This window comes from Akebia trifoliata, chromosome 15, assembly GCF_017979445.1.
Source record: "Akebia trifoliata isolate Shusen 1 chromosome 15, ASM1797944v1, whole genome shotgun sequence".
NCBI lineage: Eukaryota > Viridiplantae > Streptophyta > Magnoliopsida > Ranunculales > Lardizabalaceae > Akebia > Akebia trifoliata.
Window position 1 is genome coordinate 4,779,782 of NC_141389.1, and position 18,969 is coordinate 4,798,750.

An 18,969-nucleotide genomic window follows, 5' to 3' on the forward strand; every position below is an offset into this window, starting at 1 on the left:
GTCACAAATACAATTTTTTATCGCTAATCAAGCAAAGGTGCAATAAATAAATAAAAATGAGGTGATACAAAGTGGAAAGTGGCATTCCCCTCGGATTATATGGGTCGAATGTTCGGAAGAGGAAGCAAGTCTCCACTGTAAATTTTTTTAACAAACAAAGGCAACTCAAAGCAATGTTATATAAATAGACAATCTAAATTGTAGTCCAAGCAACATTCTTAGCTCAGGGATCGACTATAAAATTTTTTTTTCTAAAATCACATTGAATCAACTAAATATCAAAAACACAATTGATCCAAGGTTTATTCTCAAAGGTAATGGACGATCTTGATGAGTAGGTTTTATACCTACAAATTAATCACTTTTAAATATAATATTTTGTTAATTTTATAGTCTTTTAGTTATTTTTAGTTAAGTTTAGTTTATTTTATCATTTTTATGTGATTCTATGTTTTTATTTGATTTTTATGCTTATTTTACAGTTTAGGAACAATATGAAACATTAGGATATTTGACAACATTTAGGAGAAATTCTAACTCCAAATTGGTTCACTTTCGGAAGAAGAAAGCTAAGCATACAAGCTAAAAAGTCTTCAAGCTGCAGCTTGATAGAAAACGAGACCGCAACGGGAATTCAAGAATTACATAACAGAAATATGAAAATACAAGCCGCGGCATGACATGTTTTGAGGCCATGGCCTATTTACGTTTCCAGCTTTACACATTAATTTTTGGGACTGAATTAGAGACGGATTTTGAGACTATTAAATCCTAATGACTCCATACCTATAAATAGGAAAATTTAACCCTTATTCTGGGATAGAAGTTTTGAGATTTTTTTTTTAGGCACAAGATCAAGAAGGAGAACGAGAGCTGGAGATTCGACTTTTGAGTTTTATCTTTCTGAACTTTGTCTCTTCTCTTGATATTTGTAATCTCTAAGAATGGCTGAATACTTTTGTGATTTTATTTTCTTTTCAATGATGAAATAATTTCTATTCTATGATTATAATGGAACCCATTCATGATATTTGATTAGTTTTATTTATTTCTTCTATGATTTCACATGTGATTGTTTATTCTATCTTATGTTTAATGCGATTTAATTAACTGGTCATTGATTGAATTGAATCGATGAACCTTAATAATATCGACAGAGTTGTTTTGTGTTCATGACCTAGATAGAGTAACATACGCTAATTTGAAATAGACATATACTCACGTTATGTGGGCATCTCTTATGAGAGCTTATTCTTAATGAATTCTTCTTGATTTAATTATCATAGACATACAGAGAGTTAGTTTAAAAGGGTATTTTTACATGACCATTGACAGAGGCTTTGTAGAGAATTTAGTGCTCTTGGGTGACAATTATAGTGGATTAATTTATCATAGAAGGAAAGATAATTTAATCAAATGGATTGTTTGGGAAAAATTATAAACCTAGATTTTATCACTCATTGATTTTAAATCTGCAAATTTATTCTCTCCGTTATTTTTCTTGTTTATTTTTTAAATCCTATTTTTACTTTTGTTTGGATAAAATTAGAGTGATAAATTGGTAATTAGCAATAGATTGGTATTTAGTCTTCGTGGGAATGATACTTTCTTATCACTTTATTACTTGTTTTGATACGAATACTTACGTGCGTAAATTTAGACAACAGATCTCCATATTCTTCCCATCCATGTTAAAATATTCTAGGAATATTTACGAAAAAGTGATTAATTTTTTATGAATTTACATTTCTAGCTTACTGTTCATTTTAATTACCAAAGCGTGAACAATAATAAGTTTGGAGGTTTTTAAAGTGAATATTTTGTAGGTTTAAAGTGACTAATTGGAAATAGTCACTTTAAAACCATCGAATTCGTTATCATTCTAAAAAAAATATTAACAAAAATGTGATTATTCACATTTTGATAATTAAAATAAACAATTAGTCAGAATAGTAAATAACTCATTTTCAGCTGACAAAATGATAATTCACCCAATATTTTTTACATTAGTAGGGCACAGATTTCAACAATGTTACTGATAACTTCTCCAATTGGAAAAGTCATAATACACGTCCATCATGTTAGTCATGCTATTTCACCAAATGATAAAATTTCTAATCAATTAAAATGATAAATTATTGGGTTTAATCAGTGGCGGATCCAAGATTTTGCTCATGTGGGGGCAACCAAGAGTACAAAAATAAATTGTAGGAACAATTTAGAGTGAAAAAAATAGTTGTGAGGGTAATAGTGATAAATTTTTTAATTCACCGTTAAAATTTGTCGCAATAACACATTAATTAATAGAATTTAAAAACTCTTGGGCCAAGTGCCCCCACAGCCCCCACTCTAAATCCTCCCCTAAGTTTAATGGATCATAAATATATATTGCAATGCAATTTTGAGATTGTAATTTTGTATTTAATTTACCCATTAAACAAGAAAACAAAATATTATAAAGAACTTAACATTATGTTGTTAAATTCACTAAAATAAACACTAATTTCTTTTCAAATTATTTAGATTATAAAAACAAAAAGAAAACAATAAGGGAGAGAAGGAAAAAGATGTAAGATGTGTACCAAGCATGAAGAGAAGAGATACGGTTAGTAAGAAAAGGAAAAAAAAAGATGAGTTTTGGGGGGATGGAGTAGAAGAAAGAATGACTAGTCAAACGTCAAATCAAAGGTCTACAAATCATAAGACAGTCAGTGATGTGTCAATCGATGGGATTTGTATTTTGTTAGGGTTTGAGGGCAAAACAACAGCTTCTCTCCTCTCCCTACTACCCTTCTCCTCACACGTGCAAACTGCATAAATGAACTTTGGTAAGTATTTACTTCTTCACTGTACCATCCAGTCCCCATAATACACCCTCCTGACACGGCCGACACGACATCCAATGCTCCACCAAACTCACTTCTTTCACTCTCACCTTTTATTTATTTATTTTTTTTATTCTATTTTTTCACTTTATATTATATTTTTATTTTTATTTTTATCTCTTTATAACTGTTATCAAAGACCAGGTTGACTAAACACATCATTTTGTGTTTAATTTTACTAAAATACCATCCTTACTTAGGCTTATAAGAAATAATGATGGATAAAGTAATAAATGGAGGTTTAATGTTAGTATAATAATTGAAGATACCAATTTGGTAAGTTTGGTACATTGTCACAAAATTAGTTGAATTATTGTTGAAAAATTCAGGAAAAAAAGGTTAGAGAAGAAGTTAATAAAAATAAAAATAAAAAAATGGAGGATTCTTTTATTTCAAAAAATTAGTTATCATTTAGAAGAAAAAAAAAATTGTCTATCTTAAAATATTGATTTTTTTTTTTTTTTTTTCAGTCATCTTCCCACCTAGAAAATTATCTAATGCAAACTTATTTAATATGATTTGATAAAGTGAGTAGTAATATCTAAGATTTGAAATAAAAGCTTTGCCTTGACCTTTGTACCTATGGAATAAAAAATTAGTTGAAATAGTAATTTGATTACTTTAACTCTTATAAACATGATCTTTATGCTTTCATAATCAAAATTAAAATGAAAATATTGATTTTGAGATGATCAAGATTAATCTTGAAGATGTCTAATTTGATAAGTATAGAATTCAATTCAACCAAAAATAATCTATATATAAAGATCAAAGAAGACTTATTATAAAATAATGAAAGCTATAAGACAAATGAGGAAAAAGTAAAAATATTACATGCATGTAAGATAAGCTACTTTAAGAACTCTCCTCAATTATAAGACCCCACTTTTAAATTAATATTTTAAATAAAAAATTAGGAAAATCTTTAACAATCTTACATCACAAATGAACAAGGTTCAAATGTCAATAATGACATTATGAATCGGTCTTTCCTTACTAAATAGGTATAATGAGATGAAGGATGATTAAGTTTTAATTGAATAATAGTTGTGATGATGATTTTTCATTGTCTCTTTACCTCAAGATACATAACAAGGCCAACCTTTCTTAAATTTCTTATTTTGAGCATTAATATGGTATTTGTCAAAGAAACTCTGATGTTTAATTAAATGTGTAATCTTTAAAAATACATACATATATATATCTTCTCAACAATAATATATAAAACTTATTAAAGAAATGAGAGTATTAATAGATATTCTCTTTTTTTTTTTTTTTAAATAAAATAAAGTTACCATTACTCCATAAGATTGTCAAATTTTATATATGTAAAAAAAAAAAAATTAAATGTTTCTTTCTGATTCATTCCTAAGAGTGTTATGGACTGAGTCACTTTATTATTATCAATAGTATTGAATTAATTATTTTTTCCCTTCTCCTCAAAAGTATTTTTTAAATAAATTAAATCCATATAACTTATGAGCTATTTAACCTAGAAATGTATAGTGTTGGCTGCATTATTCAAGGTTTTGAATGGTCAATGATTGTAGTTTCTAACACTATATTCAATAATATACGTCTTAAAATTTATTTCAATATCTTTATATATGGACGAGAAGGACTAGTTATATAATTAAATCACAAAATAAGGGTAATTTCGTACTAACATTCTTTCCTTCACATTATTTAAATACCTCAGCCGCCCAGCACAGCCACCCAAATTGCTCTCTCTCTCTTTCTTTTGGTGGAAATTACACTCCCAAAAAATATCTCATCACACTACACACTACACACTACACACTACACACCATCGATAGAATCTCAAAAGACACAACAGTAAACATTAGAGAAAGAGAAGAAGAAGAGGAAGAAGTGTGTGTGTGTGTGTGATGAAGGACACTTTTCTTTGTCTCCTTTCAACTGTTTCTCCATCTTATCCTACGCCAATTCATCTAACTTACACCATCTAATCACACACCCAAAACTCATCTTCTCACATCAAATCCTAAACCATGAGCCTAGAAGACTCCTTCAAGTCTCTCTCACTCGACTACCTTAACCTTCTCATCAACGGCCAAGCTTTCAGTGATGTAACTTTCAGTGTTGAAGGTCGTCTTGTTCATGCACATCGGTGCATTTTAGCAGCCAGAAGCCTTTTCTTCAGAAAATTTTTCTGTGGGCCTGATCAACAAACCGGACTTGACCCGGTCGGTTCAAGAATGAACCCGGCTTCTCCAAGGGCTGGGAATTCACAAGTGATCCCTGTGAATTCTGTTGGTTATGAAGTTTTTCTGTTGATGTTGCAGTTTTTGTATAGTGGGCAAGTCTCTATTGTGCCTCAGAAACATGAACCAAGGCCTAACTGTGGTGAGAGGGGTTGTTGGCACACACATTGCACCTCAGCCGTTGATCTTGCTCTTGATACCCTTGCTGCCGCTAGATCTTTTGGTGTGGAGCAGCTTGCCTTGCTTACTCAGGTGAGGTCACCCTTTTTATTGCTTCATAGTTTATGCTCTCTCTCTCTCTCTCTCTCTCTCTCTTTTGGATAGTGTGATTTTATAGGGATTGGGTTTGATTTTTTAGGCAAGTGAGCTAAAATTTTCAAGTGGGTTCTTTAATTTGTGGTCTAATTTTAGGCATCAAGGCTCAAATTTTCATGTGGGTTTTGTTTCGTTCCTCTTTTTTTTTGTGAAATTTTCTTGTTTACTTGTTAGTGTTATTTCTTTATATTTATTCCTTTGTTAGAAGTTGGGTCTGATTCTGATGGAATAAAATATCTTTTTGTTCTATGGGTTTCATCACTTCATCTTCATCTTCTACTGTTTTCTTGCATAAATCTGGTTTGGATTTCTTCTCTTTGTTAAAACTGTGAGTTTCTATTCTTGTGTTGTATATATGATGAATTGGGTCTTGATTTCATGCGTCATTTTGGATTTCTTTAATTGGGTTCTTATCTTTTTCTGTTAAACAACAATGACTTTCTAAGTTTAGATTCTGATCTGGTCTTGTCTTCCACAGTAATCTCTCTAGATCTTTCTTACACAATTCAACTTTCCTCATTTGGGTCATGGGTTTTTTTACATCTATCATTGACAATTTGAATTATTCAAGCACTAATGAAAGAACTACTTACAGCTTACAACACTTATTATCACCTCAACAACTTCACTCTTCATGGCTAATAATAGCTTTAATATTAGGTAGAATTTATCTTATGGTGTGCCAATATCGTTGTTTTGTGTTGCAGAAGCAATTGGCAAGCATGGTAGAGAAGGCCTCAATTGAAGATGTAATGAAGGTTTTAATAGCTTCAAGAAAGCAAGACATGCACCAGCTATGGACAACCTGCTCTCACCTTGTTGCAAAATCCGGACTCCCACCAGAAGTCCTCGCCAAGCATCTTCCAATCGACGTCGTCGCAAAGATAGAAGAGCTTCGCCTCAAAACCTCCCTTGCTCGCCGTTCCCTCATGCCTCACCACCATCATCACCACCACCATCACCATGATCTCAGTGTTGCTGCGGATCTCGAAGATCAAAAGATTCGAAGCATGCGCCGTGCCCTAGACTCATCCGATGTCGAGCTTGTCAAACTTATGGTAATGGGGGAAGGTCTCAATCTTGATGAAGCGCTTGCCCTACATTACGCCGTCGAGTATTGTAGTAGAGAAGTTGTTAAGGCCTTACTTGAACTCGGTGCCGCCGATGTCAATTACCCAGCCGGACCAGCCGGGAAGACAGCATTACATGTCGCAGCGGAGAAGGTGTGCCCCGACATGGTAGCCGTATTGCTCGATCACCACGCGGACCCAAATATTAGAACCGTAGATGGAGTAAGCCCGCTCGACATTCTTCGAACTCTCACTTCAGATTTCCTCTTCAAGGGAGCTATCCCTGGACTTTCCCACATTGAGCCCAATAAACTTAGGCTCTGTCTTGAACTTGTTCAATCCGCTGCGCTGGTTCTCTCTAGAGAAGAAGGCAATTCTAATGCTCCTTCAAGCAATGCAATCTATCCACCAATGACAAACAACCCTAATAGCAGCAATATGGTTAGCCTTAGTCTTGATTCAAGAATGGTTTATCACAATCTTAGTGCAGCTCAATTGGGTTGTAAAATTGATGGAGAAGATGAAAGTAGTCATAATAGTCAGAGAGAATCAATGAGTAGACATGGGTCTCACTCTCAACAAGGTGGTTGTGATCCATCATCTATGTATCACTCTCATGATTTCTAGCTCTAATGGGCAACACAAGCAAAGTGCATTGAAGCTCATGGAGAGACTATAGAGTATAATTAGAACTAGACCTTCTCTTCTATGCCTACAATTTCTTTCTCTTGCTTGAGTTTTCTTCTCTGTTCTTCTTTGGTGGTCTTTTTTTTTTTTTTTTGGTGTTTGTAGGGTTTTGATGATCTTATGCCAGTTGCAGTGCCACTTGAACATGGATTCTTCTCATGGTGAGGAGACAAGGAGAATCTAAGTTTGCTCTGATTGATGGAGGAGATACAGGTCTATCTTTTCAACCAGGCCTGTCCGGTCCTTTTGTATTTAGTGTTTTTCTATCTAATATTATGGACTCTTTAATTATTATGATATTTTTAATTATACTTGTTCTCCCACCCACCTCTCTTTCATAATATAATATCGTGGGGTATTTAATTATAAATAATAAATAAATATATATATATACTTCATTTATTAGTGGAACCCTATTTGAGAGGTTGTTATAGGGAACCCATTTCTAGGGTTTGTTTGGATGTGGTGTTTTGGATATCATAATGAGAGAAATTAGCTGTCTCCTTACTTTTTCTTCTTTCTTTTTTATGTTAAATACATGGCTAATAGATTGGTGGATATTGGTTGGTGTGATTTTTATTAAAGGAAATCATTCGGTTATGGACAAATCATGGGTTGTCTTGCATGAATGCAACAATGTGGTGTGGCTACACGACACACTTATCTAAAAGTTTGGATTCCTTCCTTGTAATACTCCTTTTTGTCCATCCTTGCCTTTTTTGGCATCTTATAGATTCAAAGGTTACAAATTGCACCCTACATTTTGAATATTAATTTTCTTGTCTACCATAGTGGTGTGTTGATAATTCTTATCTTTTGAGCTTTATTACCATTTGTGTACATATGGTTTTTCTTTCATTCTTTTTTCATCTCTTTAAATGGGTTAATTGCTTTATTAGGAAGAGGGGGAGAGTATGAGATGAAAGGAAATTGGCCAAAATTATATATGTTGTCATCTTAGTATTCTTTTCTTGGGTATTCATTTCCATATCTTTGTCGTTTGCCGACTTTTTTTTAGAAAGACCATTCTCATGTCAAAGAGATCTTGAAGAAAATGGAACTCTATCGATGTTCATATATATAACTTGGAAAGTTGGACTAATGAGCTCTCTGACTTCAAATGTATGTTAATCTTTTTTTTTTAATTGTTTCATAGGTTAATTCTTGATTTAGCTTCCTCATGTTGTAACATAGTTAAGGATGTTTAGATAGTTACGTGTGAGTTTAGAGCATTTATTGCTATGAAGTTTATTACCTCTCCATGGTAATTTCTATGGGGAAAAAAAGTGAGTCACTAGTTCACTCTTTAATGATAGCTTCTTTTGTATTTATGAGGACCATAAATTTTCTTGCAAAGTAGCATTGAGCACCCTTTTTTCTTCATTGGAGACATTGAGCATTATCATGATGACACTTATCTTATAGCAACTTTTCTTTCATGTAAGTTAAACTCATGTCCCTTCGGTTGGATAACATGAAATGAATTAAGACTAATATCAAAAGCCAATTATTTATGCAGCTTTGGAACCTTTCTTCCTCCAAGAGTAAGTAATGTATTAAGAGAATTTCAAGTGAAAAAAATCAAACCTGAACTATGTTAATTAATGAAAAATGTCAAAGCCAGCTAGCTTGTAGAGCAAAACCGAGGTCATGAACTCTAACAAAGGATAGAAAATCTATAAATTATTTTCATTTTGAGCAATGTGCATCCTTCTTCATGTTGTTATTGATAAGGAATCACAGTTTATTTATTTTTTTATAATTGATTGATTACATTGACTTCAATTGAGGGTTTGTATAGAAATTTTTCACATTATCCTTTCTAATTCAAATTAATCAGTGCTAGTTGATACTTATAGAGATGAGATTATGATATGATGGGATATACTGATCATAGTGTTACAATTTATCTCATGAATACTTTATTACAATTATACAAGTCCACCGATCGAAATTAATACTATAATTTATCTAATCTACTTGATACTACCATCCTAAATAGTTTGAATTTTGATGAGATATATTGATAATTTTAAGTATAATGTATCTCATATATACCTTATTAGAATGACACTAGTCCGATAACAACAATATCAAAGCCTTATACCAAAGATTTGGGGTCGGCTAAATGACCCATGCTCCTCCATTCCTCTCTGGCCAAAAGGGCAAGTCTGTCGTTATTGAGAGTGAGTTCATGTATGCTTTCACTATCTCTATTTATGCTTTTTCTCATTCTTTTAGGACTTTCAAGTTGAACATCTCTTCTATCTGGTGTCCTAATCATCTCTCACTGAACATGCCTAAACCATCTCAATTAACTTTCTCTTAGTTTGACACCTATTGGAGCTACTCCTACATTTTATTGAATTTGTTTGTTTCTAATTTATCTTTTTGTTCTTTCCACTCATCCATCTCTACTATGCTCAATTTATAAACATAATGCTTCTTAATCTCCCAAAGGCATAACTCCATGGACACAAACTAATCTTAATGTATCTTATCTAATCAATATATACTAGTATTCTAAGTAATATAAATCTAGCAGAGATATACAAATAAGGTTTTATTAGGTCTCATGTATACTGTATTGCAATACACAATTCTATGGGTAGAAAGTGTTCCTAATCCATCTAATCTAATATTTTTTGCTAATTAATTAAGTAATGTATTAGAAAAAAGAATATGATATTTGATGCTAATATCTTAAATAATATGAATTTGGACAAGATATACCGATAATGTTTCAATTTATCTTATATATACCTTATTGCAATGAAACATTATTCAATGTTTTATCATAATAGTTACTTTCTTTAGAGAATCTAATTCTCAGTAGTAGATATTAAACTCGGCTTGTGTATCAATATTAGTACGTTTGTATTAGAGTTTGTCTATACAAGGTTATTCTAGCTCAAGTATTGTTAAAGCATTTAAAACTATATTTCATATTCATGGGTAAGATGAAGCTATGATACCAAGTTAACAAAAATTATTTGTAGAGATTCTTTGAATTAGGGTACACCAATTTGATTATGAAATTGTAGGTGCTTGCAATGGAACAGATGGGTTTTCTCTCATAAGTAATGGGTGGCATAGCCTGTTTCCTGGTTCAGACCATTGACAATGCCTAAACCTAAAGATGTTACAAAATAATTTCCCAGATGGAAATACTTGTATGATCTCTCATGTTCATGTTATAAATGCAATAATTAAGCAAGTTTTGGCTTGCGGCTTGTAAAATGTGCAACTCATTAGAGTAAAATGATTTCTAATGATCTTATATCATATTTGACTTTCCTTTAAAACTATATTCAGAATGGAACAATTTCAAATGTGTCTGATGGTGTAGACATAACTTTTCTTTGATGCTTGAAATATATAAAAACAGGAAATTCAGGACTCTCCATATTTAATCAAAGAATCACTCAATAACTCATGTGGATCTTTTATTTATTTTTTTGAAAACTAACTCATGTGTATCTTTAGTGTGGTTTGATTGCATTTTTTTTTTCTCATTTTATGTGGTATTCATGTGTTAAGGTTTGTAATTTTGCATTGGGACGTATGTTAGGCCGACTTTGCAATGTCTCCTAGCGTAACACGAACTTGTAATTGCTGCCAGTTTCACACATTTAGATTCAACAACAATAAAAGAAAATGGTTCCAGAAATGTTTGGGTCTGATTAAGACTGTTTGGGAGCATTCTTGACAATTTCATGTTTGGATTGGTATTATATGTTAGTAGTTGTAGTAACCTTGCAGGGATTTTGATTGAATGAATTTTAGTTTTGAAGTATGCAAAGTTTTTGTAATTTTGTAAGTAGAATGACTTATTCCCTCATAAATGTCATAATTGGGATACTTTCCTAATTATTCTGATTAATATTAGTAAGGGGTTGTTTCCTGTTAGGAGTTTACTTGCTTTAAGAGATTAGGAGCATAATTGTTATTTGTTTTCATTACGATTAAGATATTTTTAGGGATTTGTTTTCCATGAGGACTGTTTCTTTGAGATATATTAATTAGGGATATAATTGGATTAATTAGGAAGCCATGGAATTTCATGAAATAAAGTACATTATAAGGAGGTCGACTCCCCTATTGAGTGAGCTTACAGGTGTATTTGATTTTATTAAATGTTTCTAATTAATACTACCAAGTACTGTATGTTGATGTCTTACACATGGAAAAAGTTTAGGATTGGGGTTATGATTTAAAGTATGAATAATGATTTTCTGACACTCTCCCCCTGACATATGCTCCCTGACATCATGTGCACATATTTACGGGGATGTATGGTTGTGTATCCCAAGGAAAAATCTATGATTCTAGCATATGCCATGTCAGGGAGCCTATGTCAAAGGGGGCGTTAGAAAATCACAATGTAGGGTGGGTAAGATCTAGCTGTCATCAATCAAGAAACACAAGATTTATGTGGTTTGACTAATACTATGTTTTAAGGATGAAAGATATATGAGAGTTTTACTATTGTTGAGAATGATTATAGCTCAAACTTCTAAAACTCTAGGTTTTCGAAAAAAAAAAAAAAGAGCGAGAACTATTGCCACACCAATTCCTTTGTAAATCGCCAAAAAATTTGCATTGTGTGGCATTAACAAATGTTGGTGTGGCAATAGCAACTCTAAAAAAAGTCATGTTTATTTGCCTAAGAAGCTGTCTCACTACCACATAGATATGGTAACGGTAGATTTGCAGGAGCATGAATATCAGAATCACTTAAATATATATTTAGGTCAGCGATAAAACATACGTGGTAAAGGCACAGAACCACAGATCTTTTTCTTCGGGATGTACAAGGAAAAAAGATCAATGGTTTTGTGCCTTTGCTGCGTACAGACCGTGTATGTTTTGCCACGTTGTGTTGATTTATGTATCATTAGTCATATATTTATCTAATGGTAGCAAATTTTGAACTACCACAGAACTTTAAGCACAAATCAAGTGGTACATATTTTCTGTGTTTTTCTTTTTTCAAAGTGTCCTCAATGAGTTCATGAAGTGTTCACAAATGCATTTAGTCCTTCAATTTTCTATTAAGTAGAACAATATAGTTTGAAAGGTAAATATGATTTTTTAACTTCCATCTTGCATGGATCCCACAAGTTGCATGTATCTTCAGCCTTAGAATTTAACGTACACAGCTGAGATTAGAAGATGGTTCTAGAGATTACTTACAAAAATGAATCCCTAGGAAACCTAGTGGGATCCGATCTTGCAAGTGAAATGTGGTCACTAATATGCACACTCATGTTCATTGGTGGGGCCTTAATATTACATTGAGTTTGGATTTTAGTCGATCAATTTGAATGGATGAGAGTCGTTTTGTACTTATGAAGAAACATATCTCACAATATCAAGATCACGCCAAATAACTTTTTTCACATATAAAATGACAATCAACTTCAACATGTTTTGTTCGTTCGAGCATGGAAGACGAGAGATTCAATAACTAAAAGAAAGATCGATTCCTTTCTTCAAATGAAACTTGGGTTATTGTCACTGGGCTTGGTTGAGCCAACCCTATAGTCTATTGGGCTTTAATTGGCTATATGAGAAGTCCTCCCTTAAAGGCCCAATTCAGGCCCATATTATTTTTCACGTTCTATGAACGTTAGATTTATGCAATATTTTGAAATCATGTGGAGTTGTTTGATATCGGCTTTTTTTTTTTTAATCAAAATAGAGTCAAATCTCTATCACCCTATTGTATTTGTAAAGCTTGAAAGATTTACATGGTGAGATGTAAAACAGAAACAAGTAATGGTTGGGTATGGGCCTTTAGGCCCAGACACAACACCTATGATTTTCTAGGCCATTGGCAACTGAACTGGCCAGTCCGCTTCAAATTTTGAAGGAACCCTCCTCATTACAAGACATGTCGCACTTTGAATTTATTTTACACTCCTACATTTCACCCAAAATTTGAAACACTTCCTTGGAAATGTCACATGTAATTCAATGGAGAGGGTTTCTTCAAAGTTTTTTTCCTTGAGAAGAAGCTTCATTTCTTAGTATAATAATGGCAGATTTGTACATAAACCCATCAGCCCATTTATTACAAAATATCTTGAGACTATTCTTATTCCCCATAGATTCTTTGGGGAAATTGGTTAATCTATGTTTCTGGTCAACATGTTAGAGGTACCTCTAATTTTTATGGTCAACATTATAGATACCCTTTGTGTTTTTCACACTGATGACATATCTTCTTGACCTAAGTCCTCATCTTTAAGCCTAATATAAATGACATAAATACCATCTGTAGAGGGCAATAATTGCATGATTATCCAGATCGTATACGTGTCCATGCCAGTTAAGTGGTATCATGTATAAGTCAACTTTCCCAACACTGTCCAATAGCAAGACAGACCAAGATAGAAGGCGTCCAACCTGACAAGTAGGGTAGGATAGCATTAGTGTAGACCTAATCTGCTTGGTAGGGCAGCCTTGATATGGAAGATTGCACAATCCTGATTTACGTGTGTCAAGTCCGGAGATCTCCCTAAAATTGTGGATTCAATCCCATAGATCTCAATTCCATTTAGGATTCTAATAATCAGAAGATTCTTCCGAGATCACATCCTATTAAAAGAGGAAATCCTGATTCGAAGGAAGGATACCTACAATTTTTATGGTCGACATTAGAGATATCCTTTGTGTTTTTCACACTAAGGACATGCCTCCTTGACCTAAGTCTTCATCTTTGTGACTAATATAAATGACATAAATACTATCTATAAAACTATCTCTACAAATCAGGTTTGTTCTAAATTGACAAAGAACGAATTGCAATTAAACTCAAACAGAATTAATCGATCCCATGAAACCCATATGTCTTTCTTCAATTTTTTGATCGTTAATCTCTTATAGGAATCTATTTCTTTTGAAAATCCCTAGAGAATATCCTCCCAACCCAAAAGTTCGTTTAATGGAAAGTTGAAGATAACGTGTGATGAAAATATTTTTCTATAAAGAAAACCTATATCTCGGTTTTCACCTTGACCATCTGTTGGATACGCGTAGGTGCAGCACATGAGCCCTAAGGAGTTGACTTCTATTCAACTCCCCCAAATTTCCTTCCCCTGCAACTTATACATTCTTCTTGGTCCATGAAACTACACTCTAGAAGTCCGTACATATAATTATTAGTTTTAGGTATCTTTAAGGACTTGGAAGTCAGTCAGACTTTGATGAAACTAAAGCCCAATTCTTTTTTCTTTTTTCTTTTTTTTCAAAACACCCTTTAAAAACTTTAATTACTCAATCAAAATTTGAATAAAATAGAACTTCCATCATTAATTCTTCAAAAGCAAGGGATATTGACCAGCGATCAAGCAATAAAAAACTAATATTTCATTTTTAGGAGGTTAAGCCTAATATCACGACTTTCGTAAAAGGGTATTGTGGAGGATATTTTTTGTATGACATCAGAAAGGGAAATATGGCACATTGGGGATTACAAAAGGGGAATTTCGAACTATGACATCCGAGTTCCGACCAATATAAAAGGCATCAAAGATGATGAACATAAGAAGAATCCAACCTATCAAATCTCACTTCTTGATAAGGCCAGATGATAGGAAATCGACTAATTGAGAAACTCGGATGCGGGAAGAAATTGACACTAGACTTCGGAGTGAGTTAAGTCGAAACATAAGGAGGAGATTCAGTATTGAATCTCGAAAATCAAGGATTTGATCACAATAGTAGCAGGAACTTATGAAGATAAAGGAAAACCCCTAATTGGAAGGGACAAACTAACATGGAATAAGGGGTAGATACATTCCTAGCAAAAGAAAACTACTAAAATGGATAAGGTTGAGTTTAAAAAGGAGATTGTGGAAGATCCTAGGGTTGGAACTCTATAAATACAAGGACACTGGGCATAAACGAGGTATGTATTCCTACTCTCTAAAAACTTTATATCTATTTTTGTACTATGCTCCTGACTTGGGTGTTGGAGAGGTGTTGTTGTAGGCACACGCAGGAGCATAGGAGGAGGAACTCAACTATTCAATGGGAATCTCAAGGTAGTACAAGTTTTTGCATATATAATTTGACGTCGTCTGTGGGAATCATTACAAGGTGAAGCGAGTATAATGGTGAGGACAAGATAGAATGGAGCTAGGGAGGTAGAAAAACTTCTACAAGACTAGCAACCGATCCAACAAGACCCGTTGCAAGCAATGCATCTCTTGTTGATAGAGATGAGGTCAATGATGCGGCAAGGACTTCTGTGGCAAAACGATGAATATTTTGCCATGAAAATGAAGAATGAGGAACTTAGTTAGAGGTTGGGTGAAGGGACTGAAACTGGAAGAGATCCAGAGGTTGGGGAAGGCGGCAAAGATATCCATAGCCTAAAGAGTAACGAACCGATGTTGAGAAGATTGTTAACTTAACTGGTGTAGGAACATAGGAAGGGAGCTCTGAAGCTCGGAATCCCACGACAAGAGAATAAGTGGAACAACTATTGCAAAGAAGAGATGATGAGAACGCTCGGGGAAGGGATTCCAATTGCTACGCTTTTCAACCAACTTTTCTATTGATGTGTCTAGGGGGCATACAGCTAGAGTGGCTGACTACCCCCACTATCTTGTCTTGCATAAGGGTAATAACGTGATTCAGGAACTCAGGGGATCACCCTTCTCATGTCTACAAGACCTCTATGCTAAAGTGTAAAAGTATATTCTGGTGGACGAATCGATAAAAATATGAAACAAGTGGTGCAAACTACTATTGTTAATATTGTGGATCTCAAAACTCCAAAGGAGTCCGAGCGATCAAGAGATGAGAAGACCAACAGAAAGCAATGTCCAAAATTGAAGGGTCGGTTAGGTTAGAGGACTAGGCAAGTTTACACACCGTTGAATAAAAAGATGTTTGAAATTCTGAGGCACGTACATAATGATCCAAGTTTTGTACAATCACCATGAGACTATCGAAGGAAGCCCAATTATGAATACTACATGGCAGGGGATCACCCGACTGACAACTATTACAGATTGAGGCCCATCATCCAAGACATGATAGAATAAGAAAAGTTTTGAAGTTTTGTCACTACAATTACCAGAGAGAGAGGTCGAAAGGAATAGTGAGATAAGGAACGAATGCTTCATCTCCCACCATCATGAGAAAAGAAATGTCAAGAGCAAGATGAACGAAGAGTAGTGCACACAATCACTAGGAAGTATAGCTTTGGGAGGTAGACAGGGAACTTGGCAAGAAGATACGACATGAGGTCAGAATATATTAGGTTTCAATGGGGGTGAGTGTTGTAAGGGTACCAGAGTCAATCTGGGAGGATAAAGCAATTGTGTTTACCCAAGATGACCTTCGAAGAGTTGCTACACCACATTATGATGCCCTAGTAGAATGCTAATGGTCAAGAATGTACATCTGAGGAAGATCCTGGTGAATGTCGGGAGTAGAGATGATATCATTTTCCTAAAAGTTGCAAAAAATATACGGGTATCAGAGATCCTCAAGCCAATGCATGTAACCGTATTCTGATTTAATGGGGCCTCAACTATTTTGATTGGTGAAATAACACTCTTAGTCACCTGATGAGTGGGTTTTATACCTGCGAATTAACCACTTTTAGGTATAATATTTTATTAATTTTAGAGTCTTTTAGTTGTTTTTATTTAAGTTTAATTTGTTTAATATTTTTGTGTGATTTTATATTTTTATTTGGTTTTTATGCTCAATTTTACAGTTTAGGAGTAGTATGAAACATTGGGATAATAACATTTAGAAGAAATTCTAACTCCAAATTGGTTCACTCTCGAAAGAAAGAAGATATACATACAAGCTAAAAAGTCTTCAAGCCACAGCTTGATTGCAAGTGAGGCTGCAGCACGAGTTCAAGAATTGTACAACACGAAGATGAAATACGGGCCACGGCATGGCATGTTTTGAAGCCATGGCCCGCTTACGTTTCCAACATGATTCATTGATTTTTTGGGTCGAATTATAGGTGAATTTTAAGACTCTTAAATGCTAATAACTTCATACCTATAAATATGAAATATTAAGATTTTTAGAAGGTTCACAGTTTTTGAATTTTCTTAGAGGCACACGGTTGAAAAGGAGGACGACAATTGGGGATCGAGTCTATAATTTTCTTTTCCTGAACTTTATCTCTTCTCTTGATGTTTGTAATCTCTAAAAATGACTGAATACTTTTGTGATTACGTTTTATTTTCAATTATGAACTAATTTCCATTCTAGGATTATAATGGAACTCATTCATGATGCTTGATTTGTTTATGTCTTTCTTCTTTGATTATTTCTACATATGATTGTTTATTCTATCTTATGTTTAATGCGATTTAATTAACTAGCCATTGATTGAATTGAATTGGTTAACCTTAATAATATCGATAGAGTTGTTTTGTGTTTATGATCTAGATATAATAACATATGCTAATTTGAGATAAACATATACTCACGTTATGTGTGCATCCTTTATGAGAGTTTATTTTTAACAAATTCTTCTTGATTTAATTCTCATAGACATATAGAGAGTTAGTCTAAAAGGGTATTTTTACATGATCATTGACAGAGGCTTGTAGAAAATTTAGTGCTCTTAGGTGACGATTATAGTGGATTAATTTATCATAGAAGGAAGGAGAATTTAATCAAGTGGAATGTTTGGGAAAAATTATAAGCCTAGGTTTCATCACTCATTATTTAATCTTTAAATTTATTATTTGTATTAATTTTCTTATTTATTTTTAAATCATATTTTTTACTTTTGTTTAGATAAAATTAGAGTGAGATAGATTGGTAATTAGCAACAGATTGATATTTAGTTTCCGTGGGAACAATACTTTCTCATCATTTTATTACTTGTTTCGATATGTATACTTGCGTGCGTAAATTAGACAACAAGTTTTTGACGTCGCTGTCGGGGACTAATATATTAATCTTTCTGTTAATATTAATTCAATCATATTTGGTTTTAAACTAAACTTTCTCTTTGTTTTGCATGTGTTTGGCTAATGTATGCATAGTACAGGAAATTCGGAACTTATTCCTTTTGATCTTAAGATCAAGAAAACTTGTTGAAGAAATAGAAAGAATAAGCGAAAAATTTCTCAACACCATACAGTGGCCAACCAAAATAATGGTAATGAGGGTCCTAAATCTATACGGGACTATGTTGTTCCATTGGTGGATGGGATTCACATTAGTATTCGTTGTCCAACGGTGTAAGCTAACAACTTTGAGCTCAAGCCAGCTACTATTCAAATGGTACAAGCATCTCTGTTTGGGGGTTCACATGTCGAAGACCCAATGCACATTTAGCTAATTTCTTGGAGATATGCGCATCACTTTCAAGTATAATGGTATTGATGATGATACCATTCTCATTGCGGGATATGGTCAAGAATTTGTTGAACTCATTGCCAAGGGAATTTATCATCACTTGGGATGACTTGGCCAAAATGTTCCTTGCTAAATACTTTCCGCTGTAAAAAATTACAAAGTTGAAGAATGATATCACTACTTTCATGCAGTTGGATAATGAGTCTCTCTATGAAGCCTGGAAGAGGTATAAAAATCTGCTTCAAATATGTTCTCATCATGTTCTACCAGACTGGTTGATCATCCAAACTTTCTACAATGGGTTGGTTGGATTTATTAGAACGATTATTGATGTTGCAGCAAGTGGGTCTCTTATGACGAAAACATTTGAGGATGGGTATAATTTATTAGAGGAGATGGCCTCTAACTACTTCCAGTACCATACAGAGAAGA

General features: G+C 33.6%; 1 protein-coding gene and 1 non-coding gene across 2 annotated transcripts; one reads left to right on the forward strand and one right to left on the reverse strand.

The window, feature by feature from the left end:
• The first annotated feature begins 4,637 nt into the window (after positions 1-4,637).
• Positions 4,638-11,246, forward strand: LOC147384034 (BTB/POZ domain and ankyrin repeat-containing protein NBCL-like). Its single transcript, XM_086426481.1, has 2 exons — positions 4,638-5,362; positions 6,133-11,246. Exons 1-2 carry the CDS (start codon positions 4,898-4,900, stop codon positions 7,120-7,122), a joined length of 1,455 nt encoding a protein of 484 aa, XP_086282607.1. The 5' UTR covers positions 4,638-4,897; the 3' UTR covers positions 7,123-11,246.
• A 7,449-nt stretch (positions 11,247-18,695) lies between these two features.
• LOC147384035 (small nucleolar RNA R71) lies at positions 18,696-18,802 on the reverse strand. The gene has a single exon (XR_015173161.1). It is a non-coding gene; the product is annotated as a small nucleolar RNA R71 (small nucleolar RNA).
• Positions 18,803-18,969: the final 167 nt, after the last annotated feature.